This window comes from Muntiacus reevesi, chromosome 17 (genome assembly GCF_963930625.1).
Source record: "Muntiacus reevesi chromosome 17, mMunRee1.1, whole genome shotgun sequence".
NCBI lineage: Eukaryota > Metazoa > Chordata > Mammalia > Artiodactyla > Cervidae > Muntiacus > Muntiacus reevesi.
The window spans coordinates 37,211,979-37,235,152 of NC_089265.1; the positions used below are offsets into that span (position 1 = coordinate 37,211,979).

Below are 23,174 nucleotides of genomic sequence, written 5' to 3' on the forward strand. Positions count from 1 at the left end.
AAAAGGCAGAGGAACCAGAGATCAAATTGCCAACATCCGATGGATCACTGAAAAGGCAAGAGAGTTCCAAAAAAACATCTACTTTTGCTTTATTGACTACGCCAAAGTCTTTGACTGTGTGGATCACAACAAATTGTGGAGAATCCTGAAAGAGATGGGAATACCAAACCACCTGACCTGCCTCCTGAGAAATCTGAATGCAGGTCATGAAGCAACAGTTAGAACTGGACATGGAACAACAGACTGGTTTGAAATCAGGAAAGGAGTACGGCCAGGCTGTATATTGTCACCTTGTTTATTTAACTTCTATGCAGAGTACATCATGTGAAATGCCAGGCTGGATGAAGCACAAGCTGGAATCAAGACTGCTGGGAGAAATATCAATAACCTCAGATACGTGGATGGCACCACCCTTTTGGCAGGAAGCAACAAAGAACTAAAGAGCCTCTTGATGAAAGTGAAAGAGGAGAGTGAAAAAGTTGGCTTAAAACTCAACATTCAAAAACGAAGATCAGGCATCTGGCCCCATCACTTGATGGCAAACAGATGGGGAAACAATGGAAATAGTGACAGACTTTATTTTTTTGGGTCCAAAATCACTGCAGATGGTGACTGCAGCCATCAAAGTAAAAGATGTTCACTCCCTGGAAGAAAAGCTATGACCAACTTAGATAGCATATTAAAAAGCAGAGACATTTCTGTGCCAACAAAGATCCATCTAGTCAAAGCTATGGTTTTTCCAGTGGTCATGTATGGTTGTGAGTTAGACTATAAAGAAAGCTGAGCACCAAAGAACTGATGCTTTTGAACTATGGTGCTCTATTTAAAACAACCAACACTGAAGATTACTTTTTTTGCCTCCTTCCCATTACTTCATGGCAAATAGATGGGGAAACAGTGTCAGACTTCATTTTTCTGGGCTCCAAAATCACTGCAGATGGTGACTGCAGCCATGAAATTAAAAGACGCTTACTCCTTGGAAGGAAAGTTGTGTCTAACCTAGACAGCATATTAAAAAGTAGAGACATGACTTTGCCAACAAAGGTCCATCTAGTGAAGGCTATGGTTTTTCCATTGGTCATGTATGGATGTGAGAAGTGGACTATAAAAAAAGCTGAGCGCCGAAGAATTGATGCTTTTGAACTGTGATGTTGGAGAAGACTCTTGAGAGTCCCTTGGACTGCAAGGAGATTCAACCAGTCCATCCTAAAGGAGATCAGTCCTGGGTGTTCATTGGAAGGACTGATGCTGAAGCTGAAACTCCAAAACTTTGGCCACCTGATGCGAAGAGCTGACTCACTGGAAAAGATCCTGATGCTGGGAAAGATTGAAGGCAGGAGGAGAAGGGGATGACAGAGGATGAGATGGTTGGATGGCATCATCGACTCGATGAACATCGGTTTGGGTGGACTCCGTGAGTTGGTGATGGACAGGGAGGCCTGGCATGCTGCCATTCATGGGGATGCAAAGAGTCGGACATGACTAAACGACAAACTGAACTGAACCTTCAAGTTTTCCTAGATAGCTTCTTGTGCTTAAATAAAAACCTTTGAGGAAAAGAAATCAACAAAAGACAGCTTATTTCTGTGACTTATGCTGTTTTTAGCACCTTCAAGTATTCTATCTGTATCCAACCTCCTCAGTTTTAGTCTTTTTGCTTCAAACAGACTGAGAGGAGGTGACCCTTCTCTGACACAACTGAGCAACTGAACTGAACTGAACTGACCTTTCTCTAACCCTAATGCACTGGAGTATTTCCTCCACCTTAGAAAATTACTCAAAGCAGAACAGGACAACACTGCATAATACCAAAAGGGTGAATCCATCAAGAAAACAGAGCAAACCTACATGCACCAAACAACAAAGCTGCAAAATGTATGAAGCTAAAACTCTTCTGACAGAAGAAAGAACTCAGCAATTCCACCAACCAACAGGATCTAATAAACATCTACATATCACCCAACTCACAGAGCAGAATATACATTCTTTCCAAGAGCACACTGAACACATGCCAAGATAATGGTATCTTGGGCCTTTAAGAAACCTCAACAAATTCAAAGTAACTGAAATATACAGAGCACGTTCCCTAAACATAATGGAATCAAACTTACATCAATAACAAAATGATAACAGGAAAATACTCAACACTTGGAAGTTAAACAGCACACTTGTAAATAATCCATGGATCAAAGAGGAAGTCTTAAAGGCAAGAAAAAACATACTGAACTAAATGAAAATTAAAATATGACACATTGAAAATTCATGGAACTCAGCTAAAGCTGTGTTGAGAGGGAAGTTTATTGTACTAAATGCCTATATTACAAAAGAGAAAAGGTTTCCAATAACCTGTCTCACCTCAATTTAGAAAAAGAACGAAATAAATCCAAAGCAAATGAAGGAAATAATACAAATAGCAGAGGCAGACGAAATTGAAAACAAGAAAAGTGGGGGGAAAAAATCAGTGAAACAGCTGATTCTTTAAGACAATAACCCCAAATCTCTAACAACACAGAAAAAAAAAAAAGACACAAATCAACAGTTTATCAGGAAACAGGGAATATCAATGCAGAACCTCCAGGCATCAAAAGAACAATAAGAAAGAATTATGAACTCTACATAAATAAAACAATTTAGATGAAATGGACCATTTCTCCAAAAAACACAAACTACCTCAATTCATCATACGAAATGGGTAATTTAAATGGCCCTATAACCATTTAGGAAATTGAAAATATATTCTTTAAAACTCCTGCAAAAGAAATCTCTAGGCCTTTATGGTTTCACTGGAGAATTCTACCAAATGTTTAAAGAACTAAAATCAATTCTATACAATCTCTTCTAGAAAACAAAGAGGAAACAGTTTCCAATTTATTTTAAACTAGTATATTCTTATTTAAAATATCAAAATCAGACTAAAAGTACAAAAAAAGAAAACTACATGGACTGTAGCCCACCAGGTTCCTCTGTCCATGGAATTCTCAAGACAAGAATAATGGAGTGGGTTGCCATTTCCTTCTCCAGGGGACCTTCCTGACCCAGGGATCGAACCTAGGTCTCCTGAATTGCAGGCAGATTCTTTACCATCTGAGCCACCAGGGAAGTCCACAAATGAGTATCATTTATGAATATATATGAAAAAATCTCTAACAAAATGTTAGAAAATAAAATTCAGTAATATAAAATACAATTACACATTATGACCAGTAGAGTTTCTTCCCGTAATGCAAGGGTGCTTCAATATTTGAAAATCATTCAATGAAATAAACCATATTAACAGACTAAACAAGAAAAATCACAAGATCACATCAGTGGTACAAAAAGTGCATTTGACAAAATACAACACTCATTCACACACACCTACAAATCTTAGAAAAATAGAAGCAAACATCCTCAGTTTGATCCAAAAAAAAAATCTAAAAAAAATATACAACTAACATTATCTCCAATACTTTGGCCATATCATGTGAAGAGTTGACTCATTGGAGAAGACCCTGATGCTGGGAGGGATTGGGGGCAGGAGGAGAAGGGGATGACAGAGGATGAGATGGTTGGATGGCATCACCGACTCGTTGGACATGGGTTTGAGTAAACTCCGACTCCTTGGACATGGGTTTGAGTAAACTCCGGGAGTTGGTGATGGACGTGCTGCGATTCATGGGGTTGCAAAGAGTCGGACACAACTGAGCGACTGAACTGAACTGAACTGAACATTATACTTTGTGATAAAACACTGGGTGCTTTATCCCTAAGACAGGGAACAAGGTAAGGAAGTTTGGTCTCATTACTCTTATTCAACATAGTGCTGGAAGTCTTACTCAGTGCAATAAGGGGGTAATAAAAGGTATAAAGTTCAGAAAAGAAGAAATAAAACTGTTCCAAGTTACAGATGACATGACTGTCCACATAAAAAAATCCCAAAGAATCTACCAAAAAAAGAAAAACCACTACACATTTAGAACTTATAAATGAATTCAGCAGGGTTGCAGGGCTAGGAATTGAGTTACTCAGTCGTGTTCGACACTTTGCAATCCCATGGACTATATAGTCCATGGAATTCTCCAGGTCAGAATACTGGAGTGGGCAGCCTTTCCCTTCTCCAGGGGATCTTCTCAACCCAGGGATCGAACCCAGGCCTCGTGCATTGCAGGCAGATTTTTTACCAGCTTAGTCATAAGGAAAGCCCAAGGCTGCAGGACACAAGACAAACACACACACAAAAAATTTGTATTTTTATATACTATTGATGAACACATAGAGGCCAAAATTTAAAATCAGATATCATTTACAACTGCTCAAAAAAGTGAGACATTTAGGTGTAAATTAACAAAACACGAACAGGACTTAAATGCTAAAAACCACAGAATGTTGATGAAAGAAAACAAAGACCTAAATAAATGGAAAGATACATTATGTTTATGGATTAGGAGACTCAATACAGTAAAGATGATAACTCTCCCTAAATTATCATCTAGGTTTAACATAGTTCTTGTCAAAATCCTAGTAAGATTTTTTTATAAAGACAAAATTATTCTAAACTTTATATGAAAAGGCAAAGAACTAGAATAGCTAAAACACTCATGAAAATTAAGACTAAAGTTGAATGGATCAGCCCACCCAAATATTATACACATAACAATGCCAGAAAAACATCTACTTTTGCTTTATTAACTACGCCAAAGGCTTTGACTATATGGATCACAACAAACTGTGGAAAACTCTTAAAAGATGGGAATACCAGACCACCTGACCTGCCTCCTGAGAATTCTGTAGGCAGGTTAAGAAGCAACAGTTAGAACTAGACATGGAACAATAGACTGGTTCCAAATTGGGGAAGGAATACATCAAGGCTGTACATTGTCACCCTGCTTATTTAACTTAAATACAGAGTACACCATGAGAAATGCAGAGCTGGATGAATCACAAGCTGGAATCAAGATTTTCAGGAGAAATATCTATAACCTCAGATAGGAAGATGACAGGACCCTAATGGCTGAAAGCGAACAGGAACTAAAGAGCCTCTTGACAAAGGTGAAAGAGGAGTGTAAAAACGCTCACTTAATACTCAACATTCAAAAAACAAAGATGATGGCATCCAGTCCCATCACTTCATGGCAAATAGACGGGGGAAAAGTGGAAATGATGACAGATTTTATTTTCTTGGGATCCAAAATCATTGTGGATGGTGACTGCAGTCATGAAAATAAAAGACACTTGTTCCCTGGAAGAAAAGCTATGTCAAACCTAGACAGTGTATTAAAAAGCAGAGACATTACCTTGCTGACAGAGGTCTGTATAGTCAAAGCTATGGTTTTTCTAGTAGTCATGTATGGATGTGAGAGTTTGACCATAAAGAAGACTGAGCTCAGAAGAATGGATGCTTTCAAATTATGGTGCTGGTGAAGACTCTTGAGAGTCCCTTGGCCTTCAAGGAAATCAAACCAGTCAATTCTAAAGGAAACCAACCCTGAATATTCATTGGAAGGACTGATGCTGAAACTGAAGCTCCAACACTTTGGCCACCTGATGCGAAGAGCCAACTCATTGCAAAAGACCCTGCCTGATGCTGGGAAAGACTGAGGACAGAAGGACAAGGAAGCAACAGAAGATGAGATGGTTGGATGGCATCATTGACTCAACGAACATGAATTTGAGCAAACTTCAGGAGATAGTGAAGGACAGGGAAGCCTAGTGTGCTGCAGTCTATGGGGTCACAAGGAGTCAGACACGACTGAGGGACTGAACAACAAAAATCATAAGTGTGGTACTGACAAAGGGACAGACATAAAGGTCAGTGGAACAGAACAGAGAACCCAGAAAGAGACCCACACAAATGTGCCCAATTTTTTTTTTAAACAAAGTGATTTGTTAAAAAGTGATTAAATGGAAGACAGCCACTTGTACAAATGGTGCTAGAGCAGTTGGACATTCATAAGCAAAAAAATGAACACTGACCTAAGTTTTAAACCTCATACAAAAATTAACTTAAATATAAAATGTAAAACCATAAAACTTACAGGAAAAAAAAAAGAAAATCTTCAGGTCTAAGGCTAGGCAAACAGTTCTTAAACTTTTCACCAAAGGTACACGCAGTAAAAGAAAAATTTGATAAATTCTATTTCATTAAAACTTTCCCTCTACAAAAGACCATGTTACAGTATAAAAAGGCAAGCTGTAGAGTCAGATAAAATACTAGGAACTAGGAAACTATATATTTGACAAAGGACTAGAATATGTAAAGAACTCTCAAAACTTAACAGAAAAAAAAAATAAATCCTACTAGAAAATGGCAAAAGACATGAAATGTTATTCAATATCATTAACCATTAGGAATGTGCAAATTAAACTACAAGACAGCACTACACATTAATCAGAATGGCTAGAGTTAAAAATAGTGACAACACCAAATGCTGGCAGGAATGCAGAGAAACTAAATCATTCCTTCACTACTGGTAGGAATACGAAATCCACGCTTATCATTAGTATAGTGGTCAGGCCTCCCCCGATTCCAGTTATCTATCAACAACTTTGAGTCCCAGACCATATTGAAATAAAGTACAGATACATCCTGTGGTATAATAAGAAATATAGTTAGTTTTTGTTCCCAGCACAGAGTTCCTAAAAAAAAAAAAAAAAAAGAAACCTTGGAAGTTCAGAGTGACAGAAGTCTACTTTAAAAGCTATTCGTAGAGTCCCTTTTGAACACACCTGAGTTTATGCTGCTGAGGTGACTTAGGGTGGAGCCCCTAGACAGCCTCAGGATGGGGCTGGTCACCAGAAAAATCAAAAGATTAGCCGGTTAGAACTTTCAATCCTACTGACTTCTACGGGGGTGGTGTGGTGCGGAGGTGGGCCTGGAGATCAAGCCCTGGTAAAAATTCTTGAACAAGGAGAGAACTTTAGGTTAGTTTAAAACAAAACAAAAGAATCCACATTCTGGGAGAATAACAAACCCCCACCATTCCACAGGGATGGAAGCCCCTACTTCAGGACTCTTCTGGACCTACCCTATGTATCTCTTCATCTGACTTCTCATCTTTATCTTTTATATCCTTTATTATGAACTGGTAAATGCAAATAAATATTTCCCTGAGCTTCATGAGACATAAGTTTAGCAAATTATTAGACCTCAGGAGGGGGTTTGGGAATCCCCAAATTATAACTGGTTGCTACGAAGTCTGGGCTTGTGACGGATTTGAGATTAAGTCCTTAACCTGTGGGGTTAAATGTTATTACCACTGAGGTAGTTCACAATTGAGTTAAATTTGCAGCACACCCAGTGAATGTCCACTGGGAATTGGAGAACTGCCTGGTGTGGAAAGGAAACCCCACACATCTGGTGTCAGAAGTATTGAGAGCAGAGAAGAAAAATAATTTGCCCTTACAATCCTCCTTTTACAAAATCCAATTCATGAACACCCACATTTATCCCCAAAACAATGTATCAATTTGCCAAAAGACATTTTACCTTTAAGGACCTCCATGTGGCATGTTTCCTCAGCACATTTTAAAGGATTCTTTTTATTAAAATTTCACTTACCCCTCCTTTTTCAGAAACTCATCTGGTTAAGCCACGTGCAGTACTCCCCGAGGACCAAATATCTCCTTTCTCCAGTTTCACAGCAAAGCTTAAACATGTGACCTACTCAGGGACATGGGTAGCAGCAATCCCATGTCCTAAGTGCTAAATCAGGGCTCCTACCCAAGTCCATCATTTCTGTATTCCCACTTTTAAAAAATCATCATTCTTATGAATTCTTTCCATATGGAGCTCACCTTTGCCCAGAAAATGTTAATTCAACGGAACCCTGCAGGATATAGCCCTCGTGAAATCCAAAAACAGAAGCACATTGTGCAGGTGCTTTATAATCTGAGGAACACTCAAGTCCACCAAGCAGTCAGCCGGGGGAACAGGCCTTGCCGACTGGAGCTGGCTGCCGTCTGCCTCTTGCTCTGTTCCTGACTGGATATCTAACTTCACCAGCTATCTTACTTAATCATGTCTTGCCTTTTCTACCTTTAGTAAAACAGCAACAGAAGAATATTTATTTCCTCCTCACTGATGGAAAGAATCTAATGAGGCAATATAATCATTCATGTTCCTCAAAAGTGAAGTAAATTTTACACATTGTGGCTGCATAATTAATAAAAACTAGTCCAGGATCTTCTTTCTTTGGGATTCAAATTCTTCTCATTGTTTACAATTCCTCATTCAGAGGAGACAAATAATCTATTTAAGAGATTAACAAATCTAGCTGAAATCACAATTTGATCTGTGTCTCATCCCCTTCTGAATCTTCTTGCTGTTTTCTTGGTACCTCATGCTGCGATTCCCAGTCATTACAGAAATGAAGAAAAGAAAAAGCTTAACAATTAAATTCAGTTTTGTTGTTGTTTAGTCACTAAGTGTGTCCGATTCTTTTGGGAACCCATGAACTGTAGCCCACCAAGCTTCTCTGTCCATGGAATTTCCCAGGCAAGAACATTAGAGTGGGTTGCCATTCCCTTCTCCAGATCTTCCTTACCCAGGGATTGAACCCACATCTCCTGCATTGGCAAGTGGATTGTTTACCACTGAGCCACCTGGAAAGCCCAATTAAGTCTGGAAGAGCAGAGTTTTCCAACATCAGCACTGATATTTTGCACAGAATAGTTCTTTGTGTGGGGAGCTGTCCAGTGCACTGTAGGATGTTTAGGAGCATTCCCGGGCTCCTGGCACCTGGTGGCTGGAGCAGCCTCTCAGTTTTGACAACCGAAAATGTCTCCAAACACTGCCAAATATCCCTGGGGAGCAAAACTGCTCCTGCCTAAGAACTACTGCGTTATACATATAACACACAAATATTTGGAAGCCATCACCTAAAAGGAAACCTTCAGACTGAAAAGAAAACAGAGAAGGTACAATTAAATATTTGAAAATTTTCCATATAGAAGCAGGAACAGATTTTGAATGCCAGACAACAGAACTATACCAGTGAACAAAAATTTTATTTTACAAAAAATAAAACCAGCTAGTGTTTACTCTTCCTATACACCAGGCTCTGTTGAGTGCACTTTCAAGCACTATTTCATTTAATTCTCACATGACCCTCTGAAGTTGTAGTAATGGCCTCACTTTACAGATGAAAAAAACTGAGGCTCAGGAGCTCCAATAGCTAACAGCAAAAGCAGAACCCTATTTCAAACAGAGATCTAATTGAGCCCAAGCTCTCAACTCCCAATCTACCATGACAAATGAAGAATTTATTCATCACCTTTGTGTGCTCAGTCTTGTCTGACTCTTTGCAACCCCATGTATTGTAGTCTGCCACGCTTCTCTGTTCGTGTAATTTTCCAGGCAAGAATACTAGAGTGGGTTGTCATTTCCTACTCCAGGGGATCATCCCAACCCGGGGAGAGAACCCACATCTCTCCTGTCTTACATTGGCAGGCAGATTCTTTACCGCTGTGCCACCTCGGAGGGTATACACCTCCACAAAATAAAGAAAATGAAGAACTTTTTGACTTAAAAGCTGTTTCTTTCACCAGATTCCCGAAGCCACCATCTCAGTCCTATCCGGTCAGATCAGAAGATCCAGAGAGTCTTCCATCATAACCTCCGGGCAAGCCGCTGCTCTAACTCTGCGGAGCCCCATTACAACTTGCTACCTCAAGTTACTCAGAATACCTACTCTCTCAGTTGTTCCTCAGAAAGTTCCTTGAGAGCGGAGCAATGAGCTTCTCATGCTTACACCTCCACAAAGCTGTGCTCAACCTGGGGCTCAATGAACCTTTTATGAATGACTATTCCGGAGATTCCATCTCCACCCTCCAAAGCTCACACCAGAGAAGATATTTAAGTAAGTACCTTCAGGAGATATAATTCTTGCACTTGAGCTGAAAATTTTATTGGAGATGCTGAGTTTTTTCTAACTCTGAGAATCTAAGTCAGGAAAAGCCAGAAAGGGACAGATGACAGATAAGACATTTGTTGGCTACATCTCCACTGAAGTTACTACAGACTCATTCGACTATGATCACATCATGTGTCAGGGGCTATATATATGTGTGTATGTAAATACACTTACATATATATGTATGACATATATATATATACGTCTATGAATGAATGTATATACATATATCTTAGTTCTCTCCGTAGAAATTAATACATGTCTACAGAATTTCTGAGGCCTTGAATCCAGCCAAGAATGTCTAAATTAAGGGTCTCTTTTTACTCCCTAGTATATTAATAAGGTAAGGCAAATAAGGCCATACAGAGTGCTCCTCATATAATACCAGCACTTCTGCTAACCAGTACTCCCGTCCCCAGGTACCAGAGCCTGGTATCTTTTCAGGAAAATGCCAAGTGCCCAAGCTCCATTCATGTGTGTGGCAGTGAAGAGATACAAACAGTTCAGGAGGGAGAAAGGGAAACATCACTAAATTATATCTCATGGGCACGATATTTCCATTAGAAATCCCAGGTCTACAGGCTAAAGTATGAATGTATGCTCAGTCACTCAGTCTTGTCTGACTCTTTGTGACCCTATGGACTGGAGCCCTCCTGGCTCCTCTGTCCATGGGATTTTCCAGGCAAGAATACTGGAGTTGGTTGCCATTTTCTCCTCCAGGGGATCTTCCCCACCCAAGGACTGAACCCATGTCTCCTGAATCGGCAGGATTTTTACCACTGAGCCACCTGGGGAGCTAAAGTACTTCTATTTAAAATGCTATCCCCAGTGTTCCTAGAACCTTGTCTTCATACCACATCCAGGTAGCTATGAGTTCTCTAGACTAATATAGGGGGCTAATGGGAGAGCTGATAGGGAATACCAGAGTAGAGCAATCAAGCAATTCCTTCGCCCAAGGGTCAGACTCAAAATTAAGGTAAGAAATGTTGAGAGGAAGAACACCTAGCAAGAACCATGCTAGCGGCCCCTCAACTTCTTCAGGACAGTGAGGGCACTAATAATCATGTACTAACAGAAGCCTTTCTCACTGTCACCAGGTTCCTCTCCAGGGTACAGGGGTTCATCTGGTTCTTTCCTTAGGAACCTTCTATCTCCATCAATGACATGGCATTTCCCCTTACGTGCAACCAATCACCCTTCAAGACAGGCAGAAACATCCAGAAAATGCATTCAGACAGATGATGAAACGGGCTGGCCACTGACGATAGGAGCCAGTGCAAAATTAAACATACCAACAGGACCCAGAAAGCTCCCAGGACCAACCACAAACCCTCTTCTCCTTCAATATGCAGAGAGGTTTTTTTCTTGAAGTGATTTTCCCAATTCGGAATAACCAGACAGAAGCTTTTAAATATAATGAGGCGTATTCCAGGGGACCAGTTGAAATTCGGACACCGTTAACCTGATGTGGGTTTAAATGGGGCCTTATTTTTCACCTATTCACCCTTGTAGGGCAAAAAGAGAGCTCTGAAGCCTATAGTTTAACACTTGTCACGAACCCTTTACTAAAGTCAAGGCAGTTAGGCCCATGACTGTTACAAATTTATCTCAAAGCTTCTGTCCTGCATAAACCAATCACAGTCACGGCTGAAAACAAACACAGAATTTTTAAAAATTCTTTAATCCACATGCAAGGAGATGTGTGAGGACAGCCGAGAAATCATGGCGACAGGGATAGCCGGTGGCGACCAAGGGGACATCTGCTTCTGGGACCTGTTTTGGGACAGGGGACAAAACCAACCAGTGGTACTTCGCTCTCTCCATCCACATCTCTCTCCGTCTTTACATCTGCCCATTCACCACATTTCGGTCCAACAAACTGTTTCCCTCTTTTGAGAGGTTTATAGCGAGAGCAAGAGGGACTCAAGACAAACGAGGGGGCGATGCCTGGGATATGTTGCAACACGTAATGCTGGAAAACGTGTAGCTGTTTACTACCAGCGGCTGCGAGACGCGGAGCGCCGCGCGCACCAGAGCTCAGTCCTCGGGGCGCGACCCCGCCTCCCCACAACCTCAGGCGCGTTCTGGTGGGGGGCGACGCGCCGCGAGCCCTCCCCCATGCGCCCACGGAACCCGAAGGCTCCCTGCGTGCCGGCCCCCAGGGAAAGAGCGCGGTCTCCCCTCGGGCCCTGAGCCCACCCTGCGAGCTGCGCGCCCCGGAGTTACCTCGGAGGCCGGGGTTGTCGTCTCTGGCCCGAATCTTTCGGATTTTGACAGGGCGCCCGCTCAGAGTGGACAGGACCAGACGCTGGCGCAAGAAGTTGCAGCCTGAGTAGCTGAGGCAGTGCGCCTGGGTCGCCATGTGCACGCCCTCCGCAAAGACGCGGGTAGCAGGGACGAGGCGACTTCGGATGGGTGAGGGGGTTGCGGTACTGGCAGTAGCAGCGACAGCGGGAGGGGCGGCCTGGGTTCCCTCCCGCAGCCCCCGGCGCGTCCACGTGGTTTGGAACAGGAAGAGAGAGAGACGAGACACCGGGTCAGAGGGGAGTGAGGCGGAGCCGGTGACCGCCTCTCCACCTACCCGCCCGGCTGGAGGCGGGCCCCCGCACCGGGCCACGCTGCTATTGGCCGGCGGAGAATCAGGGCGGTGCCCGTGCCGCGCCGCTATAGGCCTTCACTGCGACTGGGCGGTGCCCAGGCCGCGCTATCATTGGCCTGCGCTGGAGTTGGGCGGCGCCCGGGCCCCGGCAACAGCTCTCGGCTGGAGGAGCTTAGGGGCGGGGGGTGGATTGCCGAGAGGCCTGGGAGCGAACGCTCTGGAGCACACCCTCCCTGCCAGTTTCTTCGGGGTCTTTCCCCTGTAGGGGTAAGGGGAGTGGACAGCATGCCCGGTACTTAAGCTCACCACTAACGGCAATCTCTGGGATGTGGATGGTATAATCTCCCCCCGCTTTTTCTTAATAGAAAAGAAAACAGGATTGGCGCGCTTTACCCTGTTGCAGACACAGTGCTGAGCACGCATCCAGTTTTATCCCCTCGCTCCGCTCTGTGACCCGGCGAGGTAGTGTCATTCCTTCCCTACACTTGAAGACACCAGCAACACTGCTAGACTGGAACCGAAGTCTTCAGATACCAGGCCATTGTTTACTAGACACGAAGCTTTGCCACTTTCACCTCAGTGGCTTCCTCTACTGTCACCGTGCTTCATGCCAAGTCGGGTCCTCCCGCCTCTTATGCCTCAAAAGGCATAAGAGCTGTAATACCTTAGACACACACAGCTTTTCCCTCTTTCCTGTCATCTTCTAATCGTGCACACCAAAATCTTTGCAAAGATTGGATTATGTCACTCCTCTGTTCAAAAATCTTCGAAGATAACACAGTTAAGTATAAAATGACTGCAGACTTGGGAGTTCAATTCCATAATACAGTTGGTTTGCAGCTATTCTTGGGAAATATTACCAAGATCATGAGTTCCAGAACATATGGGGAAAGAGGGGCTTCTGGAAGGGGTCAGAGTTTGAGTAAGATTAAAGAAGGTGGCTAGTCTTACGTGGGTTAAGAGTTATGAGAAACCCCTGGAAGGTCTGAACTCCTATAGGCTATTAGAGGTGTTAAGGTCAGTCCCTCAGTCGAGTACGACTCTTTGTGACTCCATGGACTACAGCACAATAGGCTTCCCTGTCCATCACCAAACTCCTGAGCTTGCTCAAACTCATGTCCATTGCATCAGTGATGCCATCCAACCATCTCATCCTCTGTCATCCCCTTCTCCTCCTGCCCTCAATCTTTCCCAGCATCAGAGTCTTTTCCAGTGAGTCAGTTCTTCGCATTAGGTGGCCAAAGTATTGGAGTTTTAGCTTCAGCATCAGTCCTTCCAATGAATATTCAGAACTGATTTCCTCTAGGATTGACTGGTTTCATCTCCTTGTTGTGCAAGAGATTTTTCAGAGTCTTCTCTAACACCACAGTTCAAAAACATCAATTCTTCAGTGCTCAACTTTTGTTATAGTCCACTCTCACATCCATACATGACTACTGGAAAAACCATAGCTTTGACTAGATGGACCTTTGTCAGCAATGTCTCTGTTTTTTAATATGGTGTTTAGGCTTCTCATAGCTTTTCTTCCAAGGAGCTAGCGTCTTTTAATTTCATGCCTACAATCTGCAGTGATTTTGGAGCCCAAGAAAATAAGCTCTCTCACTGTTTCCATTGTTTCCCTATCTATTGCCATGAAGTAACGGGACTGGATACCATGATCTTAGTTTTCTGAATGTTGAGTTTTAAGCCAGCTTTTTCACTCTCCTCTTTCACTTGTATCAAGAGGATCTTCAATTCCTCTTCACTTTCTGCCATAAGGGTGGTGTCATCTGCGTATCTGAGGTTATTGATATTTCACCCTGCAACCTTGATTCCAACTTGTGCTTCATCCAGCCCAGCACTTCGCATGATGTCCTCTGCATATAACTTAAATAAGCAGGGTGACAATATACGACCTTGATGTACCACTTTCCCTGTCTGTTGTTCCTTGTCCAGTTTTAACTGTTGCTTCTTGACAGCATACAGATTTCTCAAGAGGCAGGTAGGTGGTCTGGTATTCCCAGCTCTTAAAGAATTTTCCACAGTTTATTGTGATCTACTTCCCTGACAGGGCAATTGGTAAAGAATCTGCCTGTAATGCAGGAGACCCTGGTTTGATTCCTAGGTTGGGAAGATCTGCTGGAGAAGGGATAGGCTACCCACTCCTGTATCCTTGGGCTTCCTTTGTGGCTTAGCTGGTAAAGAATCTGCCTGCAATGCGGGAGACGTAGGTTCATTCCCTGTGTTGGGAAGATCCCCTGGAGAAGGGAAAGGCTACCCACTCCAGTATTCTGGCCTGGAGAATTCCATGGACTGTACAGTCCTTGGGGTCACAAAGAGTCGGACTCAACTAAGTGACTTTCACTTTTCACTTGGCAATAAGGAGTTCATGATCTGAGCCACATCAGCTCCCAGTCTTGTTTTTGCTGACTGTATACAACTTCTCCATCTTTGGCTACAAGAATATAATCAATCTGATTTCGGTATTGACCATCTGGTGATGTCCATGTGTAGAGTCATCTCTTGTTGGAAGAAGGTGTTTGCTATGACCAGTGCATTCTCTTGGCAAAACTCTGTTAGCCTTTGCCCTGCTTCATTTTGTATTCCAAGGCCAAATTTGCCTGTTATTCCAGGTATCTCTTGACTTCCTACTTTTACATTCCAGTCCCCTATGATGAAAAGGATATCTCTTTTTTTTGGTGCTAGTTCTAGAAGGTCTTGTCGGTCTTCTTAGAACCATTCAACTTCAGCTTCTTTAGCATTACTGGTTGGGGCATAGACTTGGATTACTGTGATATTGAATGGTTTGCCTTGGAAACGAACAAAGATCATTCTGTCATTTTTGAGACTGCATTTAAGACTCTTCTGTTGATTATGAGGGCTACTCTGTTTCTTCTAAGGGATTTTTGCCCACAGTAGTAGATATAATGGTCATCTGTAGAGTCTATGAAGACTACAAGACCTTCTAGAACTAACACCATGAAAGACATCCTTTTCATCATAGGGGATTAGAATGTAAAAGTAGGAAGCTAAGAGATATCTGGAATAACAGGCAAGTTTACCCTTGGAGTACAAAATGAAGTAGGGCAAAGGCTAACAGAGTTTTGTCAAGAGAACATACTGGTTCGAGGAAACACCCTCTTCGAACAACACAAGAGACTATTTTACATATGGACGTCACCAGAGGGTCAACACTGAAATCAGATTGATTATATTCTTTGTAGCTGAAGATGGAGAAACTGTACATAGTCAGCAAAAACAAGATCAAGAGCTGACTGTGGCTCAGATCATGAATTCCTTGTTGCAAAATTCAGACTTAAAGTGAGGAAAGTCGGGAAAACCACTAGCACATTCATGTATGACCTACACCAAATCCCTTATGATTATACGGTGGAGGTGACAGAGTCAAGGGGTTAGAACTGGCAGACAGAGTGCCTGAAGAGCTATGGACAGAGGTTCGTAACATTGTATAGGAGGCAGTGACCAAACCATCTCAGAGAAAAAGAAATGCAAGATGGCAGAGTGGTTGTCTGACAGCAAAGGCTTCACAAACAGCCAGGAAAAGAAGAGAACTGAAAGGCAACGGAAAAGGGGAAAGATTTATCCAACCAAATATAAAGTTCCAGAGCATAGCAAACAGAAAGCCTTTTAAATGAACAGTGCAAAGAAACAGAGGAAAACAATAGAATGAGAAAGACTAGAGATCTCTTCAAGAAAGTTGGAGATACCAAGGGAATATTTCATGAAATGAGGGCACGATAAAGCACAGAAACCATAAGGACCTAACTGAAGGAGAAGAGATTAAGAAGCGGTAGCAAAAATACACAGAACTGTATAAAAAAGGTCTTAATGACTCAGACAACCATGATGGTGTGGCCACTCACCTAGAGCCAGACATCCTGGAGTGTGAAGTTAAGTGGGTCTTAGGAAGCATTAATGTGAACAAAGCTAATGAAGGTGATGGAATTCCAGCTGAGCTATTACAAATCCTAAAAGATTATGCTATTAAAGTACTACACACAATATGACAGCAAATTTGGAAAACTCAGAAGTGGCCACAGGACTGGAAAAATTAGTTTTTATTTCAATCCCAAAGAAGGGCAATGCCAAAGAATGTTCAAACTACCACACAATTTGCACTCATTTCACTCGCTAGCAAGGTAATGCTCAAAATCTTCAAGCTAGGCTTCAACAGTATGTGAACTGAAAACTTCCAGATATACGAGCTGGATTTAGAAAAGCAGAGGAACCAGTGATCAAATTGCCAACATTCATTCGGTCATGGAGAAAGTAAGGGAATTCCAGAAAAACATCTACTCTGCTTTATTGCCTATGCTAAAGCCTTTGACTGTGTGGATCACAACAATCTGTGGAAAATTCTTCAAGAGATGGGAATACCAGACCATCTTACCTATCTCCAGAGAAATCTGTATGCAGGTCAAGAAGCAGCAATTAGAACCAGACATGAAACAATGAACTGTTTCAAAATTGAGAAAGGAATAAATCAAGACTGTTAATTATCACCCTGCTTATTTACCTTCTGTGCATAGTACTTTATATTTCTGTGCAAAATGCCAGGCTGGATGAATCACAAGCTGGAATCAAGACTACCAGGAGAAATACCAACAATATGCAGATGATACCATTGTAATAGCAGAAAGTAAAGAGGAAATAAAAAGTTTCTTGAGGAGGGTGAAAGAGGACAGTGAAAAAGCTGACTTAAAACTCAACATTCAAAAAAGAAAATCATGGGATCCAGTCTCATCACTTCATGGCAAATAGAAGGGGAAAAAGTGGAACCAGTGACAGGTTTTATCTTCTTGGGCTTCAAAATCACTGCAGAAAGTGACTGCAGCAATGAAGTTAAAGATGGTGGCTCCTTGGAAGGAAAGCTATGACAAACCTAGAAAACATATTAAAAAGCAGAGACATCATTTTGCTAACAAAGATCCCTATTATAGTCAAAGCTATGGTTTTTCCAGTAGTCATGTATGGATGTGAGAGTTGGATCATAAAGAAAATGAGCACTGAAGAATTGATGGTTTTGAATTATGGTGCTGGAAAAGACTCTTGTGATTCCCTTGGACTGCAAAGAAATCAAACCAGTCAGTCCTAAAGGAAATCAACCCTGAATATTCATTGGAAGGACTGATGCTGAAACTGAAGCTCCAACACTTTGGCCACCTGATGCAAAGAGCCAACTCACTGGAAAAGACCCTGATGCTGGGAAAGATTGAAAGCAGGAGAAGGAAGCAACAGAGGATGAGATGGTTGGATAGCATCACCGACTCACTGGACATGAGTTTGAGCAAACTCCGAGAGAGGGACAGGGAAGTGAGAGACAAGGAAGCCTGGCCTACTGCAATCCATGGGGTCACAAAGAGTCAGAACCAACTTAGCTACTGAACAACAAGAACAATGCAGAGTTTAACATGATCAGCCGTGAAGTTCATTGAGGGAAGTGGTAATCCATATACATTAATGTCATTTGTTGAGACTTACTTTTAGGAAGTTGACAGTATTCAAAATTCCAAGACCTTTGAATGCCTCCTTTGACTCCTGATGTGGAGGATCCCAAAGCAAAAACTGGAACCATCACACCAGTAGAGGACGTTTTGTGTGTTATCTCACTTTAGTTATTCAACAACATTAAAAAAACAACTAATACCCTTTGTATCAACCCCTGTCAGTGCCCTGTTCATATCCCTTCAGCTATTACTATTTTCAGTGCAAACCTGCTTAATTTTCCTCCAACAGCACCTGTATCTCTTTGTCTGAGGGTTTTTCTCACCTGTGGAACTTAACAGGGCAAAACTGCTGGGAATTAATTCTCCCTCAGCCACCTCCCACTCCCCACCCCCACGCCCCACCCTCCACCTCCACCCAGTCCTCACCCAATGGCTTGTTTGAGGTGATATCCTAGTTCTGAGACATAAGTTCTACAGTGGTTCCCCAGGGTTCCCCAGAGGTTTTAAGCTTCCATTGCCAAATGGGTTACTTGTTTAAGTACCCTTTACTGGCTTCCTTGCAAGCTTCCCAGCTCCCTTCTGATATTTCCTGGGATTAACTTCCAAATAAACTACTTTCACTCAAATTATTGCCTAAGGGTCTTCTTCTCAGCAACTCCAATATAAGTTCTGATTTTTAATATTTGAGAACTGAGGATCAGAGAGAATAAATGCTTAAAGTGATACTTGCTTAAAGTGACACCGCTAATAAATGGCAGAACCAGAACAAAAGCTTTGTCTGCCTGTTGCTGTCTGTCTGCCTCTCTCATCTCGTGTCTTTGGAACTCTGAACTCTAATAAGAAGTCTGGCTACCATGAAGCTGCCATGCCAGAGAGACCACACAGACAGAGCGCCAGCTGTCCCAGCTGCCAGCATCAGCTGCCAGACATGGGAGTGAGGGAGCCTTCAGATGATTCCAGTCCCCAGCCAGCCTCTGACAAGTCTTTGGAGTCACCCTAGCTGACACCATATGTAGCACAAATGAGCTGTCCTCACTGAGGCCTGCCCAAATTGCCTATTTCTGAGCTCAATAAATGACTGTTACTATTTTAAGCTATGGCTCTGGGGGTAGTTTGTTACACAGTGATGAATAACCAAAACTCCATGTCCCTGAATCCCCTTCTGTGCGTAATTCTCAGTTTTGTGTAGGTGTGTTCAGTTGCATCTGACTCTTTGTGACCCCATGGACTGTAACCTCCCAGGCTTCTCTGTCCATGGAATTCTCCAGGCAAGAATACTGGAGTGGGTTGCCAAGCAAACTGCAAAGAACACCTTACATGAGATTTAAAAGGCAAAAGTGAAGTCACAGCCACACTTTTTATGTTTCAAAGGCCACTACAAGGTACCAGGCTCCCTTGCAGCTCACATAACTACCTTGTTGGCATGTAGCAGCAGCCAGGCTCACTGGTCCTCTAGCTCCTACCTGATCCTAGCAGCCCCAACTGTCATGGGCTCCATGATAAAGGACAGCTGTCTTCTGCTGGTCACTAAAGTTAGAGACTTGGAATCAGTGAGCGACTGATGCAGCTTCCAGTTCATCCCTGTTGATTTTGAGCTCTATCACCAAGTACAAAGACAAGAACCACATGTAGATTATGAAACTAGCCCCCACACTTGATAAGGTCAGATCCCTACAATTAACCTCTTTTGCTTTTTTACTTGATCCCTGACTGATACACGTGCCATTATTGAAAGACTCCTATCTAATCAGTTCAGTTCAGTTCAGTTGCTCAGGCATGTCCAAGTCTTTGCGACCCCATGAACCACAGCACGCCAGGCCTCCCTGTCCATCACCAACTCCTAGAGTCCTCCCAAACCCATGTCCATTGAGTCGGTGATGCCATCCAACCATCTCATCCTCTGTCATCCCCTTCTCCTGCCCTCAATCTTTCCTAACATCAGGGTCTTCTCAAATGAATCAGCTCTTCGCATTAGGTGGCCAAAGTATTGGAGTTTCAGCTTCAGCATCAGTCCTTCCAATGAACACTCAGGACTGATCTTTAGGATGGACTGGTTGGATCTCCTTGCAGTCCAAGGGACTCTCAAGAGTCTTCTCCAACACCACAGTTCAAAAATGTCAATTCTTCGGTGCTCAGTTTCCTTTATAGTCCAACTCTCACATCCATACACGACCACTGGAAAAATAATAGCCTTGACTAGATGGACCTTTGTTGATAAAATAATGTCTCTGCTTTTTAATATGCTGTCTAGGTTGGTCATAACTTTTCTTCCAGGGAGTAAGTGTCTTTTAATTTCATGGCTGCAATCACCATCTGCAGTGATTTTGGAGCCCAGAAAAATAAAATCAGCCACTGTAACCTCATCTATTTGCCATGAAGTGATGGGACCGGATGCCATGATCTTAGTTTTCTGAATGTTGAGCTTTAAGCCAACTTTTTCACTCTCATCTTTCACTTTCATCAAGAGGCTCTTTAATTCTTCTTCACTTTCTGCCATAAGGGTGGTGTCATCTGCATATCTGAGGTTATTGATATTTCTCCCCGAAATCTTGATTCCAGCTTGTGCTTCAGCCAGCCCAGCGTTTCTCATGATGTACTCAGCATATAAGTTAAATAAGCAGGGTGACAATATACAGCCTTGGCATACTCCTTTTCTTACTTGGAACCAGTCTTGTTCCATGTCCAGTTGTAACTGTTGCTTCCTGACCTGCATACAGGTTTCTCAAGGGGCAGGTCAGGTGGTCTGGTATTACACTTCTTGAAGAATTTTCCACAGTTTATTGTGATCCATGCAGTCAAAGGCTTTGGATAATCAATAAAGCAGAAATAGATGTTTTTCTGGAACTCTGTTGCTTTTTTGATGATCCAGAGGATGTTGACAATTTGATCTCTGGTTCCTCTGCCTTTTCTAAAACCAGCTTGAACATGTGAAAGTTCACAGTTCACATATTGCTGAAGCCTGACTGAAAAATTTTGAGCATTACTTTACTAGCATGTGAGATGAGTGCAATTTTGTGGTAGTTTAAGCATTCTTTGGGATTGGAATGAAAACTGACCTTTTCCAGTCCCATGGCCACTGCTGAGTTTTCCAATTTGCTGGCATATTGAGTGCAGCACTTTCATAGCATCATCTTTCAGGATTTGAAATAGCCCAACTGGAATTCCATCACCTCCACCAGCTTTGTTTGTAGTTGTGCTTTCCTAAGGTCCACTTGACTTCACATTCCAGGATGTCTGGCTCTAGGTGAGTGATCACACCATCGTGATTATCTCGGTCATGAAGATCTTTTTTGTACAGTTCTGTGTATTCTTGCCACCTCTTCTTAACATCTTCTGCTTCTGTTTAGTCCCTACCATTTCTGTCCTTTATTGAGCCCATCTTTGCATGAAATGTTCCCTTAGTATCTCTAATTTTCTTGAAGAGATCTCTAGTCTTTCCCATTCTATTGTTTTCCTCTATTTCTTTGCACTGATCACTTAGGAAGACTTTCTTATCTCTCCTTGCTATTCTTTGGAACTCTGCATTCAAATGGGTATATCTTTCTTTTTCTCCTTTGCTTTTTGCTTCCCTTTTTTCACAGCTATTTGTAAGGCCTCCTCAGACAGCCATTTTGCTTTTTTGCATTACTTTTTCTTGGGGATGGTCTTAATTCCTGTAAAGTCTAGTCAAGACTATGGTTTTACCAGTGGTCATGTATGGATGTGAGAGTTGGATTATAAAGAAAGCTGAACGCTGAAGAATTGATGCTTTTGAATTGTGGTGTTGGAGAAGACTCTTGAGAGTCCCTTGGACTGCAAGGAGATCCAACCAGTCCATCCTAAAGGAGATCAGTCCTGGGTGTTCATTGGAAGGACTGATGTTGAAGCTGAAACTCCAGTACTTTGGCCACCTGATGCGAAGAGCTGACTCATTTGAAAAGACCCTGATGCTGGAAAGATTGAGGGCAGGAGGAGAAGGGGATGACAGAGGATGAGATGGTTGAATGGCATCACCGACTCAATGGACATGAGTTTGGGTAGACTCTAGGAGCTGGTGATGGACACGGAGGCCTGGCATGTTGCAGTTCATGGGGTCGCAAAGAGTTGGACATGACTGAGCGACTGAACCGAACTGATATTAAGGCTCTGTATAAAGGCTTTATACACATGATCTCATTTGGTCACAACAACTACCTCAAAAGTTGGGTTATACATACATAGGGGTTTAATGATACAATTCTCTCTGCTTTTATTTTCAGAATTGTCCATTACAATTTTTAAAATCCCTTCATATATTCTTCTTTCACACTGATATATATCACAATGATAAATATCTTCTCTTATAATTACCTCCATGATTACTCCCATTTCAATAGTGATGAAAGTGTACTTAGCTCAGCAATGGATTTAGAGGCCAGAGTAGAAACACATTCTTCCCAGTTTATAGAGAAAATTGCTCAACACTACACTTCCACCAGCTCTGCTATCTTATCATCTCCTTTATTCAAATCATAATGATTCAATGGGCTTTTACTCAACTCAGCCTGGAACTCTTTCTTACACTGCTCCGATTTTAGGATGCCTTTTTATTTCCAGTGCTCCTTCTCTTGTTGTTGTTCAGTCACTAAATTGTGTCCAACTCTTTGTAACCCCAGGGACTGCTGCATTCCAGGCTTCCCTGCCCTTTACTATCTCCTGGAGTTTGCTCAAACTCATGTCCACTGAATGAGTGATGCCATTCAACCATCTCATCCTTTGTCACCCTCTTCTCCTGCCCTGAATCTTTCCCAGCATCAGGGTTTTTTCCACTGAGTTGGCTCTTCACATCAGGTGGCATCAGACCTTCCAAAGAACATTCAGGGTTGATTTATTTCACCATTGACTGGTTTGATCTCCTTGCTGTCCAAGGGACTCTCAAGAGTCTTCTCCATCACCAGAGTTCAAAAGCATCCGTTCGTTGACACTCAGCCTTCCTTATGGTCTGACTCTCACATCCGTACATGACTACTGGAAAAATAATAGCTTTGACTATGCAAGCCTTTGTCAGCAAAGTGATGTCTCTGGTTTTAAAAATGCTGTCTGAGTTTGTCATAGTTTTTCTTCCGAGGAGCAAATGTCTTTTAATTTCATGGCTGCAGTCCCAACCACAGTGATTTTGGATCCCAAGAAAATAAAATCTGTCACCGTTTCCACTTTTTCCCCATCTATTTGTCATGAAGTGATGGCACTTAATGATGGGATGCCATGATCTTCGCTTTT

At 42.3% G+C, this 23,174-nt stretch overlaps 2 protein-coding genes across 2 annotated transcripts in view; one reads left to right on the forward strand and one right to left on the reverse strand.

Annotated features, from left to right (window-relative positions):
* RCL1 (RNA terminal phosphate cyclase like 1) overlaps positions 1 to 12,443 on the reverse strand; it is a 69,255-nt gene extending 56,812 nt beyond the window's left edge. Inside the window, exon 1 of the mRNA XM_065908001.1 lies at positions 12,117 to 12,443. Coding sequence (XP_065764073.1) covers positions 12,117 to 12,252 — 136 coding nt within the window. The 5' untranslated portion in view covers positions 12,253 to 12,443. The remainder of the gene's footprint in view (positions 1 to 12,116) is intronic.
* Positions 1 to 23,174, forward strand: part of AK3 (adenylate kinase 3) — a 274,466-nt gene that overhangs the window by 192,845 nt on the left and 58,447 nt on the right. The gene's annotated exons all lie outside the window — the stretch shown is intronic.